The sequence below is a fragment of the Plectropomus leopardus genome, chromosome 1 (genome assembly GCF_008729295.1).
Source record: "Plectropomus leopardus isolate mb chromosome 1, YSFRI_Pleo_2.0, whole genome shotgun sequence".
Classification (NCBI taxonomy): Eukaryota; Metazoa; Chordata; class Actinopteri; order Perciformes; family Serranidae; genus Plectropomus; species Plectropomus leopardus.
This window is the reverse complement of record NC_056463.1, coordinates 18550131-18570833: the sequence shown is the minus strand read 5'-3', so window position 1 is coordinate 18570833 and position 20703 is coordinate 18550131. Positions and strand designations below refer to the sequence as shown.

Genomic DNA, 20703 nt, shown 5'->3' with positions numbered 1-20703 from the left:
TTGACTCAGTCTAATTTGGGAAGAGGAGATGTCCTTTCTCTCTGCTGTGTGTGGGTGAGTGAGTGAGTGAGTGAGTGAGTGAGTGAGAGTGTGTGTGTGTGTGTGTGTGTGTGTGTGTGTGTGTGTGTGTGTGTGTGTGTGTGTGAAGACCGTTTCCTATCTGATGACCTTTGCATATGTTGCACTCAAGTGGATTTCTATCATGCTATAGTTAAATGTATAATACAGCTTGTGTCATACAGTGGTTTCGCTTGTTTGTTCAGCTCTGCTGCTTCCTGGAAATGTGTCAAGCGCCATTTACCGTTTCTTATTGCACAATTTATCACAGTAGGACATAAATATGCTTACAGGAAGAAAAGTAGGTCCTATGAAAAGTTCCTATGGAGCGATTTGGTAAAAAAAAAAAAAAAAAAAGGCCACTTTATTTCCGGAAAGCAGTACGACTTAAGAGGGAGAAGTTAAAAAAAAAAACAACAAAAAAAAAACAGCAGCTGCAGATGTGGATCAAAAATCTCCATCTTCAGTCTTCAGTCAGCAAGGTCAGCTCATGTCAGACGTTAACATAAAAGCGTTGTATAAACGTGTCTCAAGTTGGATGCCATTACAATGTGTTCTGACAATTTGTCCATGTTTCTAGCCACACCCCCCAACAAGACCTGTGGGAACTTGACCTAGAATGTAGAAAATAATAGTTAAAGTTATCTATCATTAGCTAACAATATTGGATTGATAGCGGTGCATCAATGTAACGTTACAGAATTAAAATACAAAAGACAGTTATACTTAGGCACATTTACTCATCTGGCCAAAAACGAGACGGCAGTCATTTTAGTCGTGACCCATCATCACACAAAATAATTACAGTCTACTTGATTCTTGTACACTTTCATTGGCTCCCTTTGTAGCGTGATGATATTAGGAGGTTTGGAGGTGTCCACACCAAGCAAATCATTCAAGTGGAGGGAAAAATTATTTAGATTTTCTGGCAATACCTGCTGCCTGCAGGTTCACCTAATTCCTTCATGTAGCCTTGTTCCTCTGTTTCCAGTTCACACAGTGTATGGATTTATAACTTTTGACAGTCCAAGCATGATCATAGTCATGTGATTGCAAACAAGCTATTGCTTTTGCCTCCCCTCTGTATTATTCTTCTAAATCTTAAACATCACATATTTATCTGCTCCTTCTAGCATGAGGTACATGTTTATATCCACACTGCTTTCTGTGTTTGAATTGTAATTGACATAATTTTTCAAGTTGGATGTTTAAACAAAAAGTATAAGCATATTTTCTCTGTTTACGCAGAGTTGTGCACAGTTAAATTTAAAATGATGAACAACATATGCAGGAAGCTCCAGAGGTTTCTCTGCTTTTACAAAAGTTGCAGAAAAGCAGAGCGGATTCTTGAATCATCAAGAAGACACTCAGACAGTTTCAAACAGTTTATTCACAAGCGCAACAACAAACACCATATGTGAACATTTTTGTGTAAAATGCACTCTCACACACTAGAACTAATTATGAGAGTCATAAGCAGATTATGTTTCATGAAAAAATGTGTTATCATTCATTTTATTGAACTGCATCGTTTGTAAATCGGGATGTCTGCAATTAGTTGACTGGTTGATTAAATGTCATTACCAATGCTGGTTGGCACCAGAAATACTAGCTGATTAAATTTAGTATTATAATAACTATTATTTTATGCTATTGTGTTCATCCACTAAAAATGCCATTGTAATAACGTTTCTTACACGTTTCTTAAAGAACATTGTTTCAATAAATGTTATTTGTCAACTTTTTAACATTTAGGTAAAATTTAAAATACAATTTGGTTATTTAAAAGTTCAGTTCAATTACATTTTATTTATAAAACCCAATATCGCAAATCACAATGTGCCTCAGAGGGCTTTACTACATATGACATCCCTCTACCCGTGGACCCTCAGAGTGGATAAAGCAATAAAGAAAGAAAAAGGGAAAAAAAATGTAAGAAACCTCAGCAAGAGCAAAGGGATCCCTCCTCCAAGATGGACAGACGTGCAATAGGTGTCGTATGTACAGAACAAAAAGTCTCCCCCCCCCCCCTTTAAATGTGAGGGAAGTTAGTTGTTCCATATTTGTAAAGTCTGTATTGGATCCAGCAACAGACAATCATTCATCTCTTAGTTGAACAGCCATAAGCTGTATGTACAATGATGTCAGCAGTCTGTCTGGATGCAGGGTCCTCGAATAAAATGAAGTTTACGAAACACTGAACTCCCTAAAGTGTTTTTGAACGTGTGCCAGCCCTCAAGTGTTCCTCTGCAGACCTACAGGAGAGATAACGGCTTAAAGGAAACACCGATTTCATATCAGGGAAGTCAGTTAATCGTGCCTCCACAAGCTCTCTGGATGTCGCTCTCCCTATAGTTATTCCCCCCTTACATACATACACACACACACACACACAGGATGTTATATCTCCTGTGATCTTCACAGCTATGCAGTCCCAAAGGTGTGTTTTTTGACAACAATGAATGGCATAGTTGGAATAGTTTTGGACAGGATCACAGTTATCTGCACTTGTCCTTGAGTCCTGTCCCGTCCACACACACACACACACACCTCACCACAAAGCAGGTTTAACAGATTTCCTGCAGGCTATTGTATGTACTGGAAGATGGTGGCATCCTGAACAAGCCAAACCCCCCCCCCTTCTTCTCCTCTCTTCCTCTCCTAATCTCCATTCATCCCACTCTGCGACTCTTCTTCTACTTCTCTCTACTCCTCTTCTTTTTCTGCCAGAGATGCTACCTCACCAGTGTATTTGTCCTATGCTGTACACAAATTCATCTGTTCATCAGTTCATCTGTTTTTGCCCTCACCCGTCCCCTCTGTTACCCAGTCCCCTCTCTTCCTCCGTGTGTCCAGTCATCCACTGCATAACCTGAGGAGCAGTCTAAACACTGTTTTTAGAGCCAGTTGGACCTCCAGCAAAAACAGAGCAGGACAAGACACAAATACTAATCTTTGACCACGTGCCCACGTGCCTCCCATATTTTGTCCCTCTTCTCTCCTTTGTGTCTCTCACATTATCTGTTTTGCCACACCCACTGTCAGCACCTTTTTTTTCTTGTTCTGTTTGTTACAATTTATGAACCCACCCTACAGTGGTTGTTCAATTATTTGCAATCAAGTGTTTATGTGAGAACAACACTTTTGTCAAGAAACGAGAACATATCTGTGAAACTGTCCATAAAATCAGTTCACATATAAACTGTATGTGTCTAATGGAACACTACATCAGGAAGAAGCTTGTTTTTCCCACACATTGCAGATGTTTTGTGTCATGATTAGTTATGACTCACATTGGTTCTTTTAGACTTAAAACATTTTTAACATGCTTTTTATTATAGTAACAGTCTTTCTGAGTTTGTGCCCACAGTTTCCTAAAAATGTCTCTGGTTTGTCATGCATCGAAAATTGTTGATTTGTGTGCTTCTCAATAAACAGAATGCTAGGAAATATGAAGAATAGGCTATTCCAGGAAGATTTTGGAAGACCTTGACTAACTTGTTAAGAATGATAATACCACAGAGTGAAAGTCTGCTTTTCTCACTTGTATCCAGAACTCTTCCAATAAGTTTGAGACAGAATCCAGACAATCAGAAGTTAATTAGTGATGAATGTAATCCAACGCTGACAGCAGGATAAATAAATGTTTTCTGTTAGAGTTTTAGCCACAATTGAATTTTCTGTACTATAATCAGCTTGTATTTCACTTTATGCTGTGTTCCTTTTACCTCGGAAGTCAGAGCTGAAAATGACGTCTCACCCGAGCTGACTGTGTTCCGGTACAACAAGTCGTATAAGCAATGTTGGCTTCAGCCATACGCAGTTCTTGCCATTGTTAGTTATTGTTAGCAGTGTGTGCGACTAATGAAATGACAAATAAGCCAGAGTCTGACTTAAGGAGGGGTTCTGTTGAAAATCTCCTACTAGGAACTCAGAAGCTTTGAATTCCAGTTTCGAAAGGAATGCACCATAAGTCTTCCATCCTATTTAGAATGATTCCTTTTATGATCCGGCAGTTAATGAGCTCAGGCAGTTTGGCCTGGCACCTTCACTGATGACTTTCAAGGAACATAAATACTGAACATGCCACTTCCTGCTCTGATGAGCAGATGTAATTGCTGCACTGAAACAGGACATCCTGTCTGTGCTCTCTGTGGGGGCACTGGGATTAGACTTTTTACAGTAATACAATGATGCCCCATCCATTTAAGGGTTGAGTGGTTTACCAGCAGAAAGTCTAAAGGGACATTATAACCACTGAGTTTTTAACAGTTTCAATTTAACTTTGATTGTGATTTTGACAATCCCAAGAACAATTTTGTGTCTGAAATGATGAAGTTGAAATCACAGTATCAATTTGTACATCTCAGGGTTTCCCACACATTTGTTTATTTGTGGCGTTGATCAAAACGATCAGAACATCTGCGGCCACATATTGATGTTATATTTCTGGAGCTGGACCGTTGACTACTATATTGATACACAAATATATATATATACATGTTTTTTTTTTTTTTTTTTTTTTTTTTTTTTTTTTTTTTTTTTATATATATATATATATATATCTATATATGCACTCTGGTCACAAACAGATGGGCAGACTGCCAAGCGCAGTACAAATGAAACTTGAATGTTAATTGCACTGGGTCTAAAAGTTTGCAATCACTCACCTGCATAGCAGCTGCTCCTCTTATCCATCTACCTCATGTGATTAGCTATGATCGGATTGACAAATCAAGTATCCATCCCATGACTCAAATGCCACACAGTTTTGCTGAGATAAAAAAGATCTCCTGAAGAGTTTCACCCATGCTGCATTTACTGACCCGCAAAAATGTCAAAATTTACAGAGAGGCCACAGAAATATTAGGAAAGCGGACTCACACACACACACACACACACACACACAGAGAGAAGAAAAAAAACAGATTGTAACACTGTTTCTATTCTAACCATGTTGTGTGAATTGCCTTCTATGATATTCTCCTGAGATGGTATTTTGTTGAATATTTTTCAGTTCTGCCAGCCTGGAGGGTGGAGGTTGTCCAGAGAGAGGAAAGCACCCACCTTCTTCACTGTTGTGCTGACAGACATCGATTCAGACCGTCACTACTGTTCCTGCCTCACTTTTTATGAGGCTGAGGTCAATCTGCAGGTAGGACTGCAACACACACACACACACACACACACACACACACACACACAAACACACAAACAAACAAAAAGATGACTACTCTTTAGGCATGTCCTTTAACATTTTTATATTAGTGAATTTTGAGCTCTTTTGCCCCGTTTCCATTCATGCATTGATTCATTTGTTCATTATTTACTGGCTCGGCCTTTTTCTGGGTCACAGGTTTAAGAGGTAGACCTCCCCAGAATTAATTTGGGTGAATGTTTTCAGTCAGAGGACTAACACAGACAATCATAGAGTCTCCAGTCCTCCTTGCTGTACAGCTGTTTCAGGACTGGTGGAGTAAACAGGAACACCATGTGAGAACCCACCATAACATACTAACAACATGTAAACTGTACACAGGACAGAAGCCTTTGAGGGTACAGTGCTAACCACTGAGCCACCATGCTGCACTCATTAATCCTGATGTTGCAGAAATATTTCCCATTGTCCCACTGTTAAACAGATAATCTTGCGTTTCGTGGACTCTTATGATGAGCATGTGGTTCAGCTTTTTGTGTCTCTTAGAAAAAATCAGGATATCTCGGTTGAGCAATGTGATGGTTCTCATTTTCTGTTTCCATTTTAGGCTTTTTGTTTTGTTGTTGTTTTTTTAACAGTCCTTGGCACTTTTCTTTTTACTTGTAAGAGTTCTTGTCGCATGTGAGAAGTCTTTCAGAGTTTTAGGCATGAAAACAAAAGGCTGCTCAATAGAGACTAATAAATTATGAGCTGTTGGGGGGGTGGGGGTGGGGGTGGGATGCTGTTGTAAAGGAGAGGATGGACCTGCACTCCCCTCCAGCTCTTTTCATTTGATTTACTCAGGCACACAAGATTGTGTTTGATTGCACATTACTGGTCACGACACAAATGTTCAAACCCCCCATTAATTATTTATTACAACACATTCGTTTGTATGGGATCATTTTTATACTTATATGAATGATCTCGTTAATGTCTCTCCCTGCCAAAAGCCCACAGAATACCAGGCTAATTGTTTCACTGTGTTTTCCTTTGTTAGAGGCCTTAAATGACTCCTGTCGCTTTGCCAGCTGTGACTTCACATCCTTTCACATGTGGAAGGCAGTCGTCAATCACATTCCAGTTAGTTAGATACAAAACGTTTTTCAACTAACATTGGAAATGTGACCATGTACGAGAAACATGTCAGCTTTCAAAAAATGTGGAGTCACTTCCGTGGAACATTACGAATCAATACTGGTGTGGTTCATCCTTTCCTCATTACTTTACCATCTCAGCTTGTTGTGTGAATCAGACAATAATTACACAAACATTATTCTGTTTGCACAACTGGACACATTTTTCCACAAAGAGTCAGAGGAGGAAGAATTTAGGAAAAATTTTCACATCACATCAGATGGAGAAAAAAATAGCTCAGTTGTTTAGGATTTTTTTGGAGGAGCGCACAAGTAGCATTCTCATTGCCCGACTCTGGTTGTGTCCCTCAGCTGTATTCAATCCTTAATCTTGCTTGGTCTGTTTTCTGTCCTCACACACTGGCTCAGTGGAGGGAATATGAGTTTTCATTAACAACAGATTCAGACTTGATTATGAGGCCTGATGTTATGGTAATTGTGTCTTTGTTTACTGTTATCTAGGAACTGGAAAGGCTGTTAGTGAGGGCTATAAAGTTTGTTTTTAACACCCGCTCCACGTTTAATGTTTACTTTAGGCCTGCAGAGCATTAAGAAGCTAGAGAAACTGTGTTTGTGTACAAGTTTAGTGCGGTTGTTGAATCAGTTTAATTTCAAACTGTACCATATATTTACCAGGAATGAGAGAAAAGGACTTCCACGTAGAAAGGTAAATGTACTGATTTATGTACAAACATTTCTTGTATTTTACCTTCAGTCTAATCAAGTATTAGAGATGTACCAACACCACTTTGCCTTCCCAATAGAAATTCTAATACCTGAACTTGCAAAGCAGCCGATTCCAATCCAATACTATTGTGGTAAAACAAACACAACAACGACAACAACAAAAAACATGTAACAGCTGTACACTGTATGGATAGAAAATTATTGCTGTCATTGTTGTGTGGCATGGCTCACATCACACACTAAAGTGGGAGCTATGGATAAGAGAAATGTTTACTTGTTACATGCCCTTTTATTGGTTAAGAAAAAATGATAACTTTATGTTGGCTAAAACCACTGTCTCCCAACCTGCCACAGTGGCAAGACAGGTTAATTAAGTGTACTCAATGGAAAAATAAAAGCAAAACTCCATGTATAGATAGGCAAACATTTTAATCTTTGAGCTTCTGTAATTATCGATTTTAGATGACCAAAGTGATGAGGTTCTGTACTGATTTTATTGTGAATTTGTCCAAAATTTATATGTTTTTTTCTTTTTTTGTATTTTAATTTTATGGTATTTACTTATTTTCTGGAGACCCCTCTCTACGTTGATGCACATGTTAACATGATTTACAAATTGTAAAATATGAATAGTTCTTTTTTCTATTAATGTTTTAAATATGTTTTAACATAAAGGTTTTAATTATCAGACAATCGGATCCTAAATTTTAAGCCGCCTTGTTGGGATAGCCTGTTACAAGTGGCTCTGCTGCGAGCATAACCTGGCCTGTCTTTAGTATGTGAGCTATCAAGCCAATGGGCCCATATTTGTAATTTAAGCATTGATAGATGTATCTGACTATACTGTCCTGTTAGCTTTCCATTTTCAGAAAGGAGGTACAAAGCTAGTTTTATAAAGTAAGAAGTTGCAGCAGAATTGTAAGCCTCTCAATACTGAGGCTGTCAGTGGGGTTTTTTCTCTGCATATTGATGTAAAAAACATGAATACTGACCAGAGTACATTTGGAGAATATTAATTCCATTTAGAAAATACACACTCTTTGTGTTAATTTGTAGCACTTAACAGCTCACAGTAACTGAGATATTTGTGTGCTGAAAAAACACTTGACCCAGACACGTGGATACTTTGTGTTTATTAAATACTGAAGAAATATGAAGACCTTCAAATGTGATAGACTACCTTTTTAGACAGCCTTGTGTTAGTAATTAGATGAGGCTATATTTGGCCTCATCCAGACATCATGTTTCTGCAAAATAAACACACCTCCCTGGATTCAATATACGGCACTGGGGATCTTCTTGAAACGTGAGGGTGTTTTAACAATCTTTACTCTCATCCTTATCTCCTCAGTTGGATTCCAGGGAGAGCCCAGACAGGCGGCAGAGGAATGTATTTTGTCTAATAATTGAACCAAATCCTAAGAATAATGGTGAAATGTGACCCTCGTCTGAATGGGTTATTTTGATCCTGTACTGCTTCGTCCTGAGATACTGAAGCACTTATGGCATGTTTTCACTGTCTGGAGAAATATACCAGATTGTGATAAGGGCTTTACTTAGGAATGAGCACGAAGAGGTTGGAGTATCAGCACTCTGATAGGGCTCCTGGATTCACGATACAGACAATTAGAACCAGATTGAAGCTGTTGCTTGTACAACAAGCTTGTCCTGTTTTTGAGAGGTATATAACATGTTTGATCACAGCAAAATGACTTTATAGTTTAAATTTGATTTGAATTGATAGAGGGACTGGACCCAAATATTCAATTATTCAGATATTTCTTCACTGAGTAGGTATTCAGTTATCTACTTTGGGATTTGGATAATCATTTTTCGTTTTGTTTTGGGGTTGTTGTTTTTTTTCAGTTCTTAAATTTGTTGGAGCTATTGTGCTGTTTCTGTGCTTACATTTCACAGCGCTTTGTCAGGCGTTGTCTTGGATTTGGAGCCTAGTATTATGAGTATCCAGTGTGTCCTAAAGAATTAGTTTCTATTTGTGGTGGTCATTCATGGGGGGAGGCACTTTCCAGCACTGGGGGGGGTCTCTTCCCGAACAGCTCCACTCACTGCCGGATCAGCAAACTTTCTGCTGCTGCTGCTGCTGCTGCTGCTGCTGTTAGACCCAGTACTGATGGACCGCCTATGGAGCTGGTTTGCTCCTGGCGAACGGTCAATTCAACATCTGCCCAGTTAGCACAAGCTAACACAGCAGCAGCGGCCTACATTTGACAGCTAGAATTTAAATGACATGATGAAAAGGAGAAGCCAGGATAGCCTTGTACAAAAGGCTGGTATCCTGTCCCCCCTGCACTCCTGCTGCCATACACTAGCTTTTTATATTTTATTCTTATAATGGACTTGTCTCTGAGAAGCCTCATGCTCTGGCAGTCTCCTTCCAGGAATTGTGGCTTATGTAATTTATCTCTTTAATCTTCAGAGGAGCGACCATACCAGTAATGATATTTTCTAACTTGCCTGGAAGCCTTTTTTAAACTGGTCGATGCATGTTGGTGTCAAGTTGTCAGTCAAGCCTCTGTGTTGCCTCTGAAATCTGTGACGTCTGTGGTGTCTGCTGTCCCTGAGAAGGGAAGAAACATTAATCTCCTAAACCAGATTTGTCTTTCTAAGGAAATCCACTCACATGATTTTGTCTCTTTGTAGGCAAGATATTTTATTAACCTCATCCTAATTTTATAAAATATGTTGTGTACATTCACTGGCTCCAGTGGGATGAGCAGCTTTGCTGAATGGGGACAGATTGGGCAAGGAGATAATTAATAGTCTAAACTTTCATAAAAGTGTGTCTCCTCTCAGGAGACAAAGGAGGAGTTGTAAGATTTTTGGGGGTTGATGCTATGACTTTGTCTGATGCAAGAGTTTTATCCTGGCTATTTTTGTTTTGTAGGAAGAATATAATTAAGTTTCCACTACTCCTACTTTCAAGCATGTTGTATGACTCATTCCTCAAGTGAAAATGGAAAATAGATCGTTAGAAGTAATATTGTATGGTATACTGATACTAGAAAGCTATAGCAATACCCTGCCATTAAAAACAATATGAAAAGTTAGGAGTGTTTGAAGAAGAGCTGTATTTCTTGTGAGTTCCTATAAATTGGGTTAATGTGCAGCAGTGGAACAGTGTGTGCGTGCAGCGCTCTGCAGGGTTCGCTGCTTGCCAGGGGCAAGTACACTCTGTGTTCAGCCTATGGAATGCTTCTTGCAGTTGTCCTATCTGGAAAGTAAAAAATAAATGTAATGTCACATGTGACCAATATCTAAAAAAAAAAAAAAATAGGAAACTGTATCGCTGAAGCAAAGCTGTTCCAGCTGCGCTGCGTGCATCTAAGTCACCACCAAGCTTTGAAGAGGACTGATGACAAAAATCAGACATACTGGACACTACAGAAGTGAAGGCTGGGGTCGACGATATAAACACCAATATAACTGCCAATATAACAAATATAACCACATACAACAAAACATCAGGAGTGTTGAATGTCTTTGGAACATTGCATGGAACATTTTTGTTTTTTGGTCCGAAGCTAACTAAATTGCCATTACAGCAGTGGCTCCGGTGCGATAGTGTCCTTTTCTGAAGCTCTATAATCCAGCCTTGAACTACTATGTCTTTTTGAAGTCTTTGGGATATAAACCCATAATGATAAATCCAACACTGAAAGTCTATTTATCCTTTTTACTAGTTGAACTAAACTTGTTACTGTTGCTGTTAGCAGCCCATAATGCCTTGGGTTGAGTTAGTTGACCTATCAGAGTGTTTCTGACTTTTTTCAGTTTTTTGTTTGTTTGTTTATTTTAGGAGGATTTGTTGTGTTTTGTTTTGACGTTTTTCAGTGAAAAAGCAAGGTATTTTAAGTTCCATTACTTTTCCAGATGTTTAAGACTTGCCATGGTGTTATGTCAGTATCGGGATTGATATTTTTAGGCTGGTATCGTTTTAAATTCATAATTTTGGTATCATGACCACATTATTTAAAAATTAGGTGTCCATCCATTAACAGGTTTGTTCATCACACTAAATATCAGCATGCATTACATTACCACTGACCACTCCTTATGGTGAAGCACACAAATTATTTTTTACTGAAGAATATGCTAACAACACGTGCCGTGTACAGTAAAGGACATGCCCGGCAGGCACTGGACAATGTGATGGGTTTGAGGCACATGATGTATTCACAAGTTAAACCAGGAGCTCAACAGTGCTGGCATGCTCAACACTAAATTTCATGGTCTGTATAGTCCAAGGCAGTGTGTTGAACTCTTCAACTGTTTTTTAATGTTTCAGGGATCAAAGAGTATTGAGGCTGATGGAGATGAAGATGATGATGAGGAAGAGGAGGATGGCTTGATCCAGCCAGCTCAAGTGTTTGCACCAAAAAGTCTCATTCTCGTGTCCAGGCTGGATTATCCCGAAATATTCCGGGTAATAAAACACCATATGATTAAATCTTGATTTAAAAAATGTTTTTCTGTGTTGTTCCGAAGGAATACTCGGAATGTTTGTCAAATCAGTGCTTTCATCCCGCAGCTCTGAGATGACGCTTATCTACTTTGCACCGTCTGCAAAATAGGACCAAGTTTGCTTAAGCATGCAATTCAGTAAAGTAAATGAGACGCATAAGCGCCTCTAATCTTTTCAACACAGATGAGGTGATCACAGGTTTTTCAGACTCACGATCGGCTATTCAAGTTAATATGTTGTTCTGTTCCGACATGTTTGAAGTTGCCATTAGTTAGATCAAAGTTAATGACACGGCCTAATCAGAAGCACCATCGTTTAGGATTTTAACATAAATAGAGACAATGTTTTACCATAATTTGCATTATCTTTGACCATATAGAGTCGCTGTCCATTGCATGAGTCAGTTTGTAATGCCTTTGTTCTATTTCACATTTTGTCCTTCCAGGGGTGCTTGGGTCTGATCTACACAGTGCACATCGACAGCTTGAGTTTCCCTTTAGAGGGTCTGGTGGCCAACCTCTTTACATTCCAGGTTCCTGTTGCTGGTGGATCCCAGGTATGTCTTCAATGAGGCAAAGCATGTCCAAAGTTATGACCATAGTTTGTAACACATCTTACTGCTCCTGGCCTGTTCAGAGGCCACAGATCAGCTCAGATCAGGGCCCTGAAAAGGTCAACGTCTGCCTGCTCAGCTGTCAGACAGTGATTGTTTTTGGAGGTGATGGCTGAGGCTTGATGGTGCAGCTACTCAAATGATTTATGTTTGCTGTGCAGCCAATCAGGAATGTCGTGTTCAGATGGTGCCAGAGATTGTTGTCCAGCCACAGGCAGTAATTTTCTGATACATATTCATAATTTTTTCCATCGTGTTATGTGGAGCAAAATGCCTCAGCCCAGAGTAGGACAGCAGACAGCAGAGCTCTTAAATTGTGTTTATGACAGTTTTGAGGAATATATATTTAAAATTCATTACTGAGGGTTTAAAAAAGCATTTTGTTTGCTGCAGTTTGGTTGCCAAGTGTTAGAGGGTGAGGCTATAAATGCACTGAGCCAGGCAATAGATTATTTACTCACACCACTGAAAAACACCCTTCAGCCAAAATGTGTCTCAGTCATTTTGGAAAATTACTGTGCATTTACAGCTGCCACTGGGAGAAGTCTTCATTACTCAGGTGAATTTCGGACTTTGTTTTGAACAATGGTTAATATTTTGTAAGCAGGAAGAATTTGGCCTGTTCCCCAGCAAGAAGACACTTAAAATCCTGAGTCCTTGAGTCTGCCTTCAGGCAGAAACTCAGCAGTGGAACACTCATTTGTCAAAACGGCACCTAGTTTAACTTCTAGGTATGTCAAGAATCATATGAATGGCGACCCTGAGATACCTTCCATTTTTCACTCACTAAAAACATATTTTCCCTCATGGTTCTATTTACCTATCTTATTTATATTGTTTTGGTCTTGTTGTGAGCAGTTTCGTGTAGGAACTATTTTCTTTCTGCCAAACTACACCCACCAATTGCATCACCTTGCAAAAGAAAGCGTGCATCTGATCATGGATGAAAGTCTGTGCTCATGACAGAGCATGATGTAAACACACCGTGGCCTGAGTTGTAATGGTAGCTAGTGCAGTGGTGCTGGGTGAAATAGCAGTAAATGCACGCTTCTTTTTGTGCAGTTGGTGTAGTTCAGTAGAGAGAAAATAGTTTGTGCAGTTGGTGTAGTTAAATAGAGAGAAAATAGTTCCTACATGAAACTGCTCACAAGGTCTTCTGGATTATCTTGAGTAAGTGGGTCATCATTTCTGTAAATAGACATTGCTGTTGAGTTTTTCAGATGTATTTTTTTGGCGCTTTGAGCACAGCAACTCGAGTACCATCTAGTTCCATTATATTTGAGAGAAGGCCGACATCTGTATGGCTGATATCTCCACAACACCCTGCAACTTACACCAAAACACTCTAGTGTGACTCATTTAACTCCATTAGTCAGTAAATGTTGCACATTTTAACAAAAAATTCAAATAAAGAAATTAAAATATTTTTCTTACAAGTATCTATTAAGGGCTTCTGTGATCTATATGCAGCTGTGCACTGCACCAGTTATATTTGGGTTAGCATGTAATTGAGGTTTTCTTTCCTCAGTGACAAGCAAACTCATTCAACTGGCTAATTCAGTCCTGCAGCTGCAGAGTCTGTGCAGCACTGAATAGCATGTGTCTTCTTTATTTGATACAACCACCATACACTGGGCTATAAATCTTCATGGATGACTCTCAGGCGCAGTATTGCTTGTCCCTTTAGCCGTTATGGCCGTAGAGATTTTCCATGACTGTTTTCTGACCTTTGATGCCCTTTTTTGTCTTTACAGAAGCTGTTTAGCCTGGGAGCAGGAGACCGGCAGCTCATCCAGACGCCCCTAAACGACACATTGCCTGTCACATGCAAGAGTGTTGCTCTGCTCTTCCAGCAGCTGGGTAGGTCCAGGAACTTTGATAACTGCTAACTAGCAGTCATCAGAAAAGCGTTAACTTATTGAGTCAGACATGTGTGTAACTGTATCTCTGCCCTGTCATTTGTACGTAACTGAATCTTGCTGATGAGTTTATTGAATGAAAAGTCATTTCCTGCTGCAGGTTGTCACGTCCACATTATATCCCAATTAGGTTTTAAGATGTTTTGTGTTGTTGGTTGTCATTATCTGACAGTTCTGACACTCAAAGAACAGTCGTCTTAATCATATTACTGTCTTAGCTGATTTAGTTAAGCTGCTTAATGTGTGTGAAATGTTTCACATTCATTCAGTCTTGATCCTTCCAGATTTTTAGAGGCTCTGTTCTGCTTTGCTAATCACGTGGTGCTGAACTGCAGCACTGTAGGACTTTTACAGTCAGGAGACTGTAGCAATGAGCCATTAAGAACTTGGACTAATGCTACAACTAAATGTGTCTGAGGCAAGATTATGTGGTTTTTGCTTTGTCCCATCAGTGTTTCTGTAATTTTGTCTGGGCTAGAATGAGCACATGATAAAGATTTGATTCAGTTTGCTGGTTTCACATTGCCATGTTTGCACAACATGTTCAGACTGTAAACGATTTGCACAGGCAAAACGTGCTTTGTTACAGATGTAACATGGTTGATTGACCATGACTCATGGTGTTTGGAGTGTGTGTCTATCACTTTCTTCAGTCTTTTAAAAATGACAGTTTGGCATAAGTCATGAGCTGAGCTATTGTTCGCTGTATTTTTAGATTTTTAAGTCATTTTAGAAGAATTGGGTTTAGTTCGCTTTTGCAGGCGTTCATCTGTTAGAACTGAGTCTGAAATTAAATATAATTCACCTGAAATTTGATTTGTAATGGAAAGTTCGCCCTTATTTATCCTCATTTGATTAGAAGAATGTGATTCAAAACAGAGTGGATTTTATTTCCTGAGTGTATTAACACCATCCCCTGTTTGTTTGGACAAAGTGGTGAACATGCACATGGGGGGTACTTGCACGATACACGTGTGGTCAGGGTTATGTGGAAGTCATTAGTAGCCATTCTGGATACACAAAACAAAGCAATCTTGACACAATACCCGGCCGTGGTCTGTCAGTCCTCATGAGCCTGTTTCCATTAATCAGTTCAGTGCAGTATGCAGCACTGTTTGTCCTTAAAGCGGCTACAAGACCTGAATTAATGCTCAATATGCGACATCAATTACTCACCCTGTGTTATGATGAATTCTTGACGGAAATGTTTTCCCGCATGCCCTCATGGTGAACGAAGAATCCAGAAATGAGGAAAATTCTTGATAAATTAAGGCAAAAGAGGTCCATGTTTAACACCAAAATTATATAGTATAAGCCAAGTCTCATTTATCCAGTCGTATGATCAGTGCCTCCCAAACAGACAGCTTTGTCCGACGATGTCCTGAACTGAAATTGAAAATTATCTATGCTGTCTTCAAAGCCAGACTCCACTGACAAAAACGGTTATTTTACCTCACTGAACACAGGGGGGGCTTCAGTCATTTAGCAAATTTGTGTTTTTTCTGACTTTGGTGTTTTAAAGTTTAAGTTTCGATTCACCAAAGTCATGCAATAACGCAAAAAATCTAACTGATTGATGCAGCCGTAGACCATCAGGTTCTGTGTTCTGTTAGGTAAAATAACTGTTTTTATCAATGGAGCCTGGATCTGAAGACAGCATAGATAAGTTTTACTTTCTGTTCAGTTCCCAATCAGAAAGGGCTGTCTGTTGGAGAAGTACTGAGCATACAACAAGTCAAAAAAATGTAAACAGATGGTTTCATATAGTTTAGCAGTTTTAAAAAGTTGTCCACTATGACTTTAATTCATCAAGTATTTTCTCAGTTGTTTTAAATTCTTTGTTCACCACGGAGGCATGCAAGAAAAATGTTTTTCTTCATGAATTTAAAATAGGACAGGGGAGGTAAATGATATCTGACATAATCATATGGGGTGAGGGGATATTCCTTCAAGTGTAAAATCATGACGGAGGCATTATTCTTTAATCTAACTCTCGACAAACAAAGATTCGTATTTCTCACAATGTTGTAACAACTCTAACAGTGAGTTTAGTCTTTCATCTTTGTATGCTCAGTGCATACTGCAGTGGGTTTAATCAGGATCATAGACATGAAATAGCTCAGTATATCTTCAGATCATTACCAAGAAAAATGTGTGCAGTCATCCGTTGTTAGTCCTCCTGCTGTCATAGCAACATGCAGCAGATTGTTTAAATGTGTTGTTGGCTTTGTCCCTAATCCCACTTTGATTAACTATTCATATAATATTTGTTTTGGACTGTGTGGCAGGACAAATGTATGCAGGAATCTCTGATTGAGAGTCGAGTCATCATGGCATGTCAGAGTGACTGACAGAGTTAGATGTTTGCAGTAAATCATTCCTCCGCACTTAAAACCAATGTCTTTGCATGCTGACAGTTCGGTAAATATCATAAGTCGTGATCAGCTACACGAAAGCAGAGAGAACAAGTGCAACATTTCCATTTAGTGTTTGGATTAGGTCATATCCTAATTTTCAAATAAGGATTGGCTAGTAACGATGTAGGCCGGCAGGTCGGCACATCGTTTTGTGTACACAGGTCAACAGAGTCACCAGAGAGGAATGTGTGTTAAACATGTCACACTGCAAAGGAAGTACACCCCCCCGAGGCAAGATAAAACCGGCCATCAACAGTGCTCATGTTTGTTGTTTGTTGCCTTTGTCTCTTCTGTTGTTTAGGGATGTTGCTGTCGCTTTTTATTTCGGGCTCGGAAATGCGTTGCTGTTGCCATGAGATAAGTATACACCTGAACTTGAGGTGTGATTATAAAACAGGGGCCTAGATAGTGAAATGAGCGACAGACTCTTTTACAGAGTGTTTTACAGAATTTTGACCCACCATGTCCATAAAAGATGAAACAACTCATTTAGTTTGACAAGTTCACCTTGAAGTCTCTGATTTTGTTAAAGCTCATGTAGAGTTTCCTGTTTATCACTGAATGGCTTCGCTCAGGCAGCCAAACTTCCAGACCCAGCGCCCCCAGTGGCGCTGATATGTCTGCCAGTGTTCCTCTCTTTATCACTTCAATGTGTGATGAATTGGTCTGTCAGTTGCTTGATAGGAAACAATAACAGGAACTGTAAACTTAGAATTCTTCCTGATTGTCACATCGGCATTTGAAATATTATTTATACTGTATGAGTGTGTAATTTCCTTTGTTTTTCAGAGGAGACTTTTCCTCTAGCTTTATTGTCAATGTTTAACATAAACTGACATACTTGGTCATGGAAAATTATTGTTTTTTGGCATCATAAGCCTGCAGGTTTCATGGCATTAAAAAAGTGTTGGACAAATTGCAGATGATTTGCATTGATCCCAACCTTATTTTTGCACTTGTTGTGTTCAATTTAGGAATACACTTAAATGGTTTAATGCAAATTAAGTAATCTGAACAATGTTGCAGCTGCCAAAGAAGTCTGACCTACGGCCCTTTGCTGCATGTCATCCCGTCCCTCTCTCTCCCCTTTATATCTGCAGTATCTGGCCTTTCCAATAAAGGTAAAAACCCAGATATAATATTTAGAAAACAAAAGGGGAATACTATACTATATGAAGGAATTGTTGAGTATTGACACCGCTACATCGTTTGTACATCTACTGCAAGCTGTAAACTGCAAGCTACTTTACTATTGTGTAAACGCTACATTGGTTGTAATGGAAAGCCGATACTTTAGTACTTTAGCATGCCTACCGATCTAACGTCACCTACTTATCCAACAGAAAACAAGCTAAATTTGCATGCCTCTTCATCCCCGTCCTTTAATTCAGTGCGCATCAGTTGAAATGAAAGTGAAAGCCAGAATGACCTCTGTCCACATGGTGTGCTGCCTCACTATATGCCTTTCTTCACACTGTGTCTGCAATTTTCGTAGCTTTCCCTTGGATGCGTATTGACCTAACTGCTAGCTTTTTATAAAGTCACGACCTCACCTGCAAGCTGTTAGTAGCTTGAAGCTACACACCACTACTCAAAGGTACAAGCCCGTAAACAAATCTTTAGCACAGCAAGTTAAAAAAAAAAAAAAAAAGGGAAGGTGCTGTGCAGATAAATACAAGGCAACACACTTATAGTGAGTCATAAGACATAAGAGGTGATCAAGGGAGATTACGTTTGTGTGAATCTAAATATTGTTTTTTACAATAGACATTAAAGATACAAGCAGTTTATTCAATAAATCGTTAAGGCTGCAGGGACCTGTGCAGACAAGGTGATCTGAAAAATGGAAGAATCGCTGCTGCAGTGTCAGTCTTCTTCTTCACCAAAGCTCAGCCTTTTTGGTCTTGCACAGGCAGAGTTCTCAAACATTTGGAGTCATGCAGCACTTTCCTCAGCAGACCTGTTTTCAAAATGAGATGAATACACAAACAATGCTATCCAATCCACAAGTAGCAGGTCTTCTATACTCAGACTGTTGTGGTTGGACTGCATAGTACTGAAAAATTACAAGAAAAATTCCACTGAATGTTGTATGTTCTGAATTGCATTAATCAATCTTGCAGCTGTTATTGATACAAACAAAACTCCCACGTGAATATTGTGTGAGCTGATCTGTTTGAAGTTTGAAATCCTCCAAAAATAGCCACGAATGTTTGATGAATGATCTGCGACAGTGTGGCAGTCACATTCTGACAAATACCTCACTAGTTTTGTTCTCTGTTGCTTTTTTTGTTTCAGGAATCCAAAATGTTCTAAGCCTGTTTTGTGCGGTCCTGACAGAACACAAGGTTTTGTTCCACTCCACCAGCTACCAGAGGCTCGGAGAGGCATGTCGCGCCCTGGAAGCCCTCATGTTTCCCCTTAAATACAGGTAAGTGTTTGTTTGACCCCGGCGGCAGGACAGATTCTCATGTGACTCTCCTCTAACAACTCAGCTCGTGATATGACTCCCATGGCTTGTGATTTGACTGATGATTAACTTTGTTCATCACTGTATTCAGTTATACAAAGAGCTGTATCTCCTGGATGAGATTACCCTCTAAGATCACAAAATTTGACTCTGTTTAACCGTATATATCTGGTAACGTCAAAGGATTTTTCTACTCACTTTTCAGACTTCACTTTTCCTAGAAGGGCCTTTCACTTGTGCAGTGATTAATTTCCTTCTCTTTTTAGAACAAATGCACATGTTACTGTCTATCTTGTGAAATACGTTTGAAATGTGAAATTTTACGAGAAATAACTTTTTTAACAAATTACTGCACATTACAGCATGATTGCATTAAATTTAAATTGATGATTCATTTATTGAAACACATTTTGACTTTTTCTCGTGGTAAAAGCAAAGGCCTTACCAATAACTTTAATTGTGGCTCTGTTTTAAGTGCCTGAGTAAGCTATGCACGTTACACAGACCCTGCATTTCTAGCCTATTAAAATATGAATGACAGCATTTATGTGTTAATATGAGAAGAAACAGAAAGAAAACAATTAGACGTTTCGTGATAGCAGAGTTTGTTACTAAGCTGGATGAAGTTCACAGTGCTTCTCAGTCACCCATTTACACACATCAAACACTGGTTATGTCTTCTAATGTTCAATATTTTGCCCAAAGACACTAAAATATGTGACCAGGAGCTGGTGACTGAACCATTAACCCTGCAATTAAGAGACAATCCACTCTACCCCCTAAAGCACATAAATATTATTAATAAAATATAACATTCAAAGACATATAAAAAAGACATGTATTGTACAAAAGATAAAAACAAATGACAGAATGAAAATAATCATCCAGGAGATGGAAAAAAGACAGCATTTGAATTATCTAAAAGATTAATAGCTAAATAATTTGTTGTAATGTTGTATTGTAAATAAACACTTATCACTGACATATTCCAGAGACTGTATTAAGATAATAAAATCTGTCCAAAAAAGTATTTTAAAAAAACATGCTGCATTGTTGCTCTTAATCAATTTCTGTCATTTGTAATTGCAATTTCAGTATTACGCTTATGTAGTGGCATTGATAATCAGCACAGTGCACCGGGAAAAGTGCTGCCAAACCTGCCAAAGAGGATGAAAAGAGCCATCTGCTTTTGGCTGAACTGCAACAAAGCTGTTACTAGCCCTGTAATGGCATAAAAAGCAAATGAGGTCAATATTAGTCTTATTTCCCTGCAGTTTTAGGTTTTAATATAGTTTATTTAGTTTACTTGTAAAAGCAGCAGTTCGGTTGAGTTGAAAAGAAATTCACAGATTCAAACTTCATGGATCAATACTTATAAGAACTTAACAACTTATGAGTAAACCGTTGTTGAAACACAGACAATGCCTCTTTTTCTAATCCTAGAAAAGTTAGACAACAAGCTACAACCTAATTTTCATTAAAGCGAGCCATACTCTGAGTCTGACAAGTAATGTTGCCTTCTGTGTGCAACCAGCTGCAAGATTAGTGCTCAGAACTATCAAAGTGCAACATCAAGAAGAGATGATAAAAAAATATTCAATAACTTAATTTTTTTATTTAAATCTAGTGTCCCTAAAATGACTGCACACATCAATGGTTATCTACAGGTTATACTTCACTTAATTTGGAAAAATACGATATGGCTTTTTCTGTCATTTTTATTG

At 38.8% G+C, this 20703-nt stretch overlaps 1 protein-coding gene across 2 annotated transcripts in view; it reads left to right on the top strand.

The window, feature by feature from the left end:
• The window catches only part of sbf2 (SET binding factor 2), a 116131-nt gene that overhangs the window by 33706 nt on the left and 61722 nt on the right, over positions 1-20703 (top strand). For both annotated transcript variants that reach the window (XM_042486090.1, XM_042486169.1), the window contains exons 3-7: positions 5075-5212; positions 11384-11521; positions 12006-12116; positions 13928-14033; positions 18808-18940. In XM_042486090.1, the coding sequence (XP_042342024.1) occupies positions 5075-5212; positions 11384-11521; positions 12006-12116; positions 13928-14033; positions 18808-18940 (626 nt within the window). The remainder of the gene's footprint in view (positions 1-5074; positions 5213-11383; positions 11522-12005; positions 12117-13927; positions 14034-18807; positions 18941-20703) is intronic.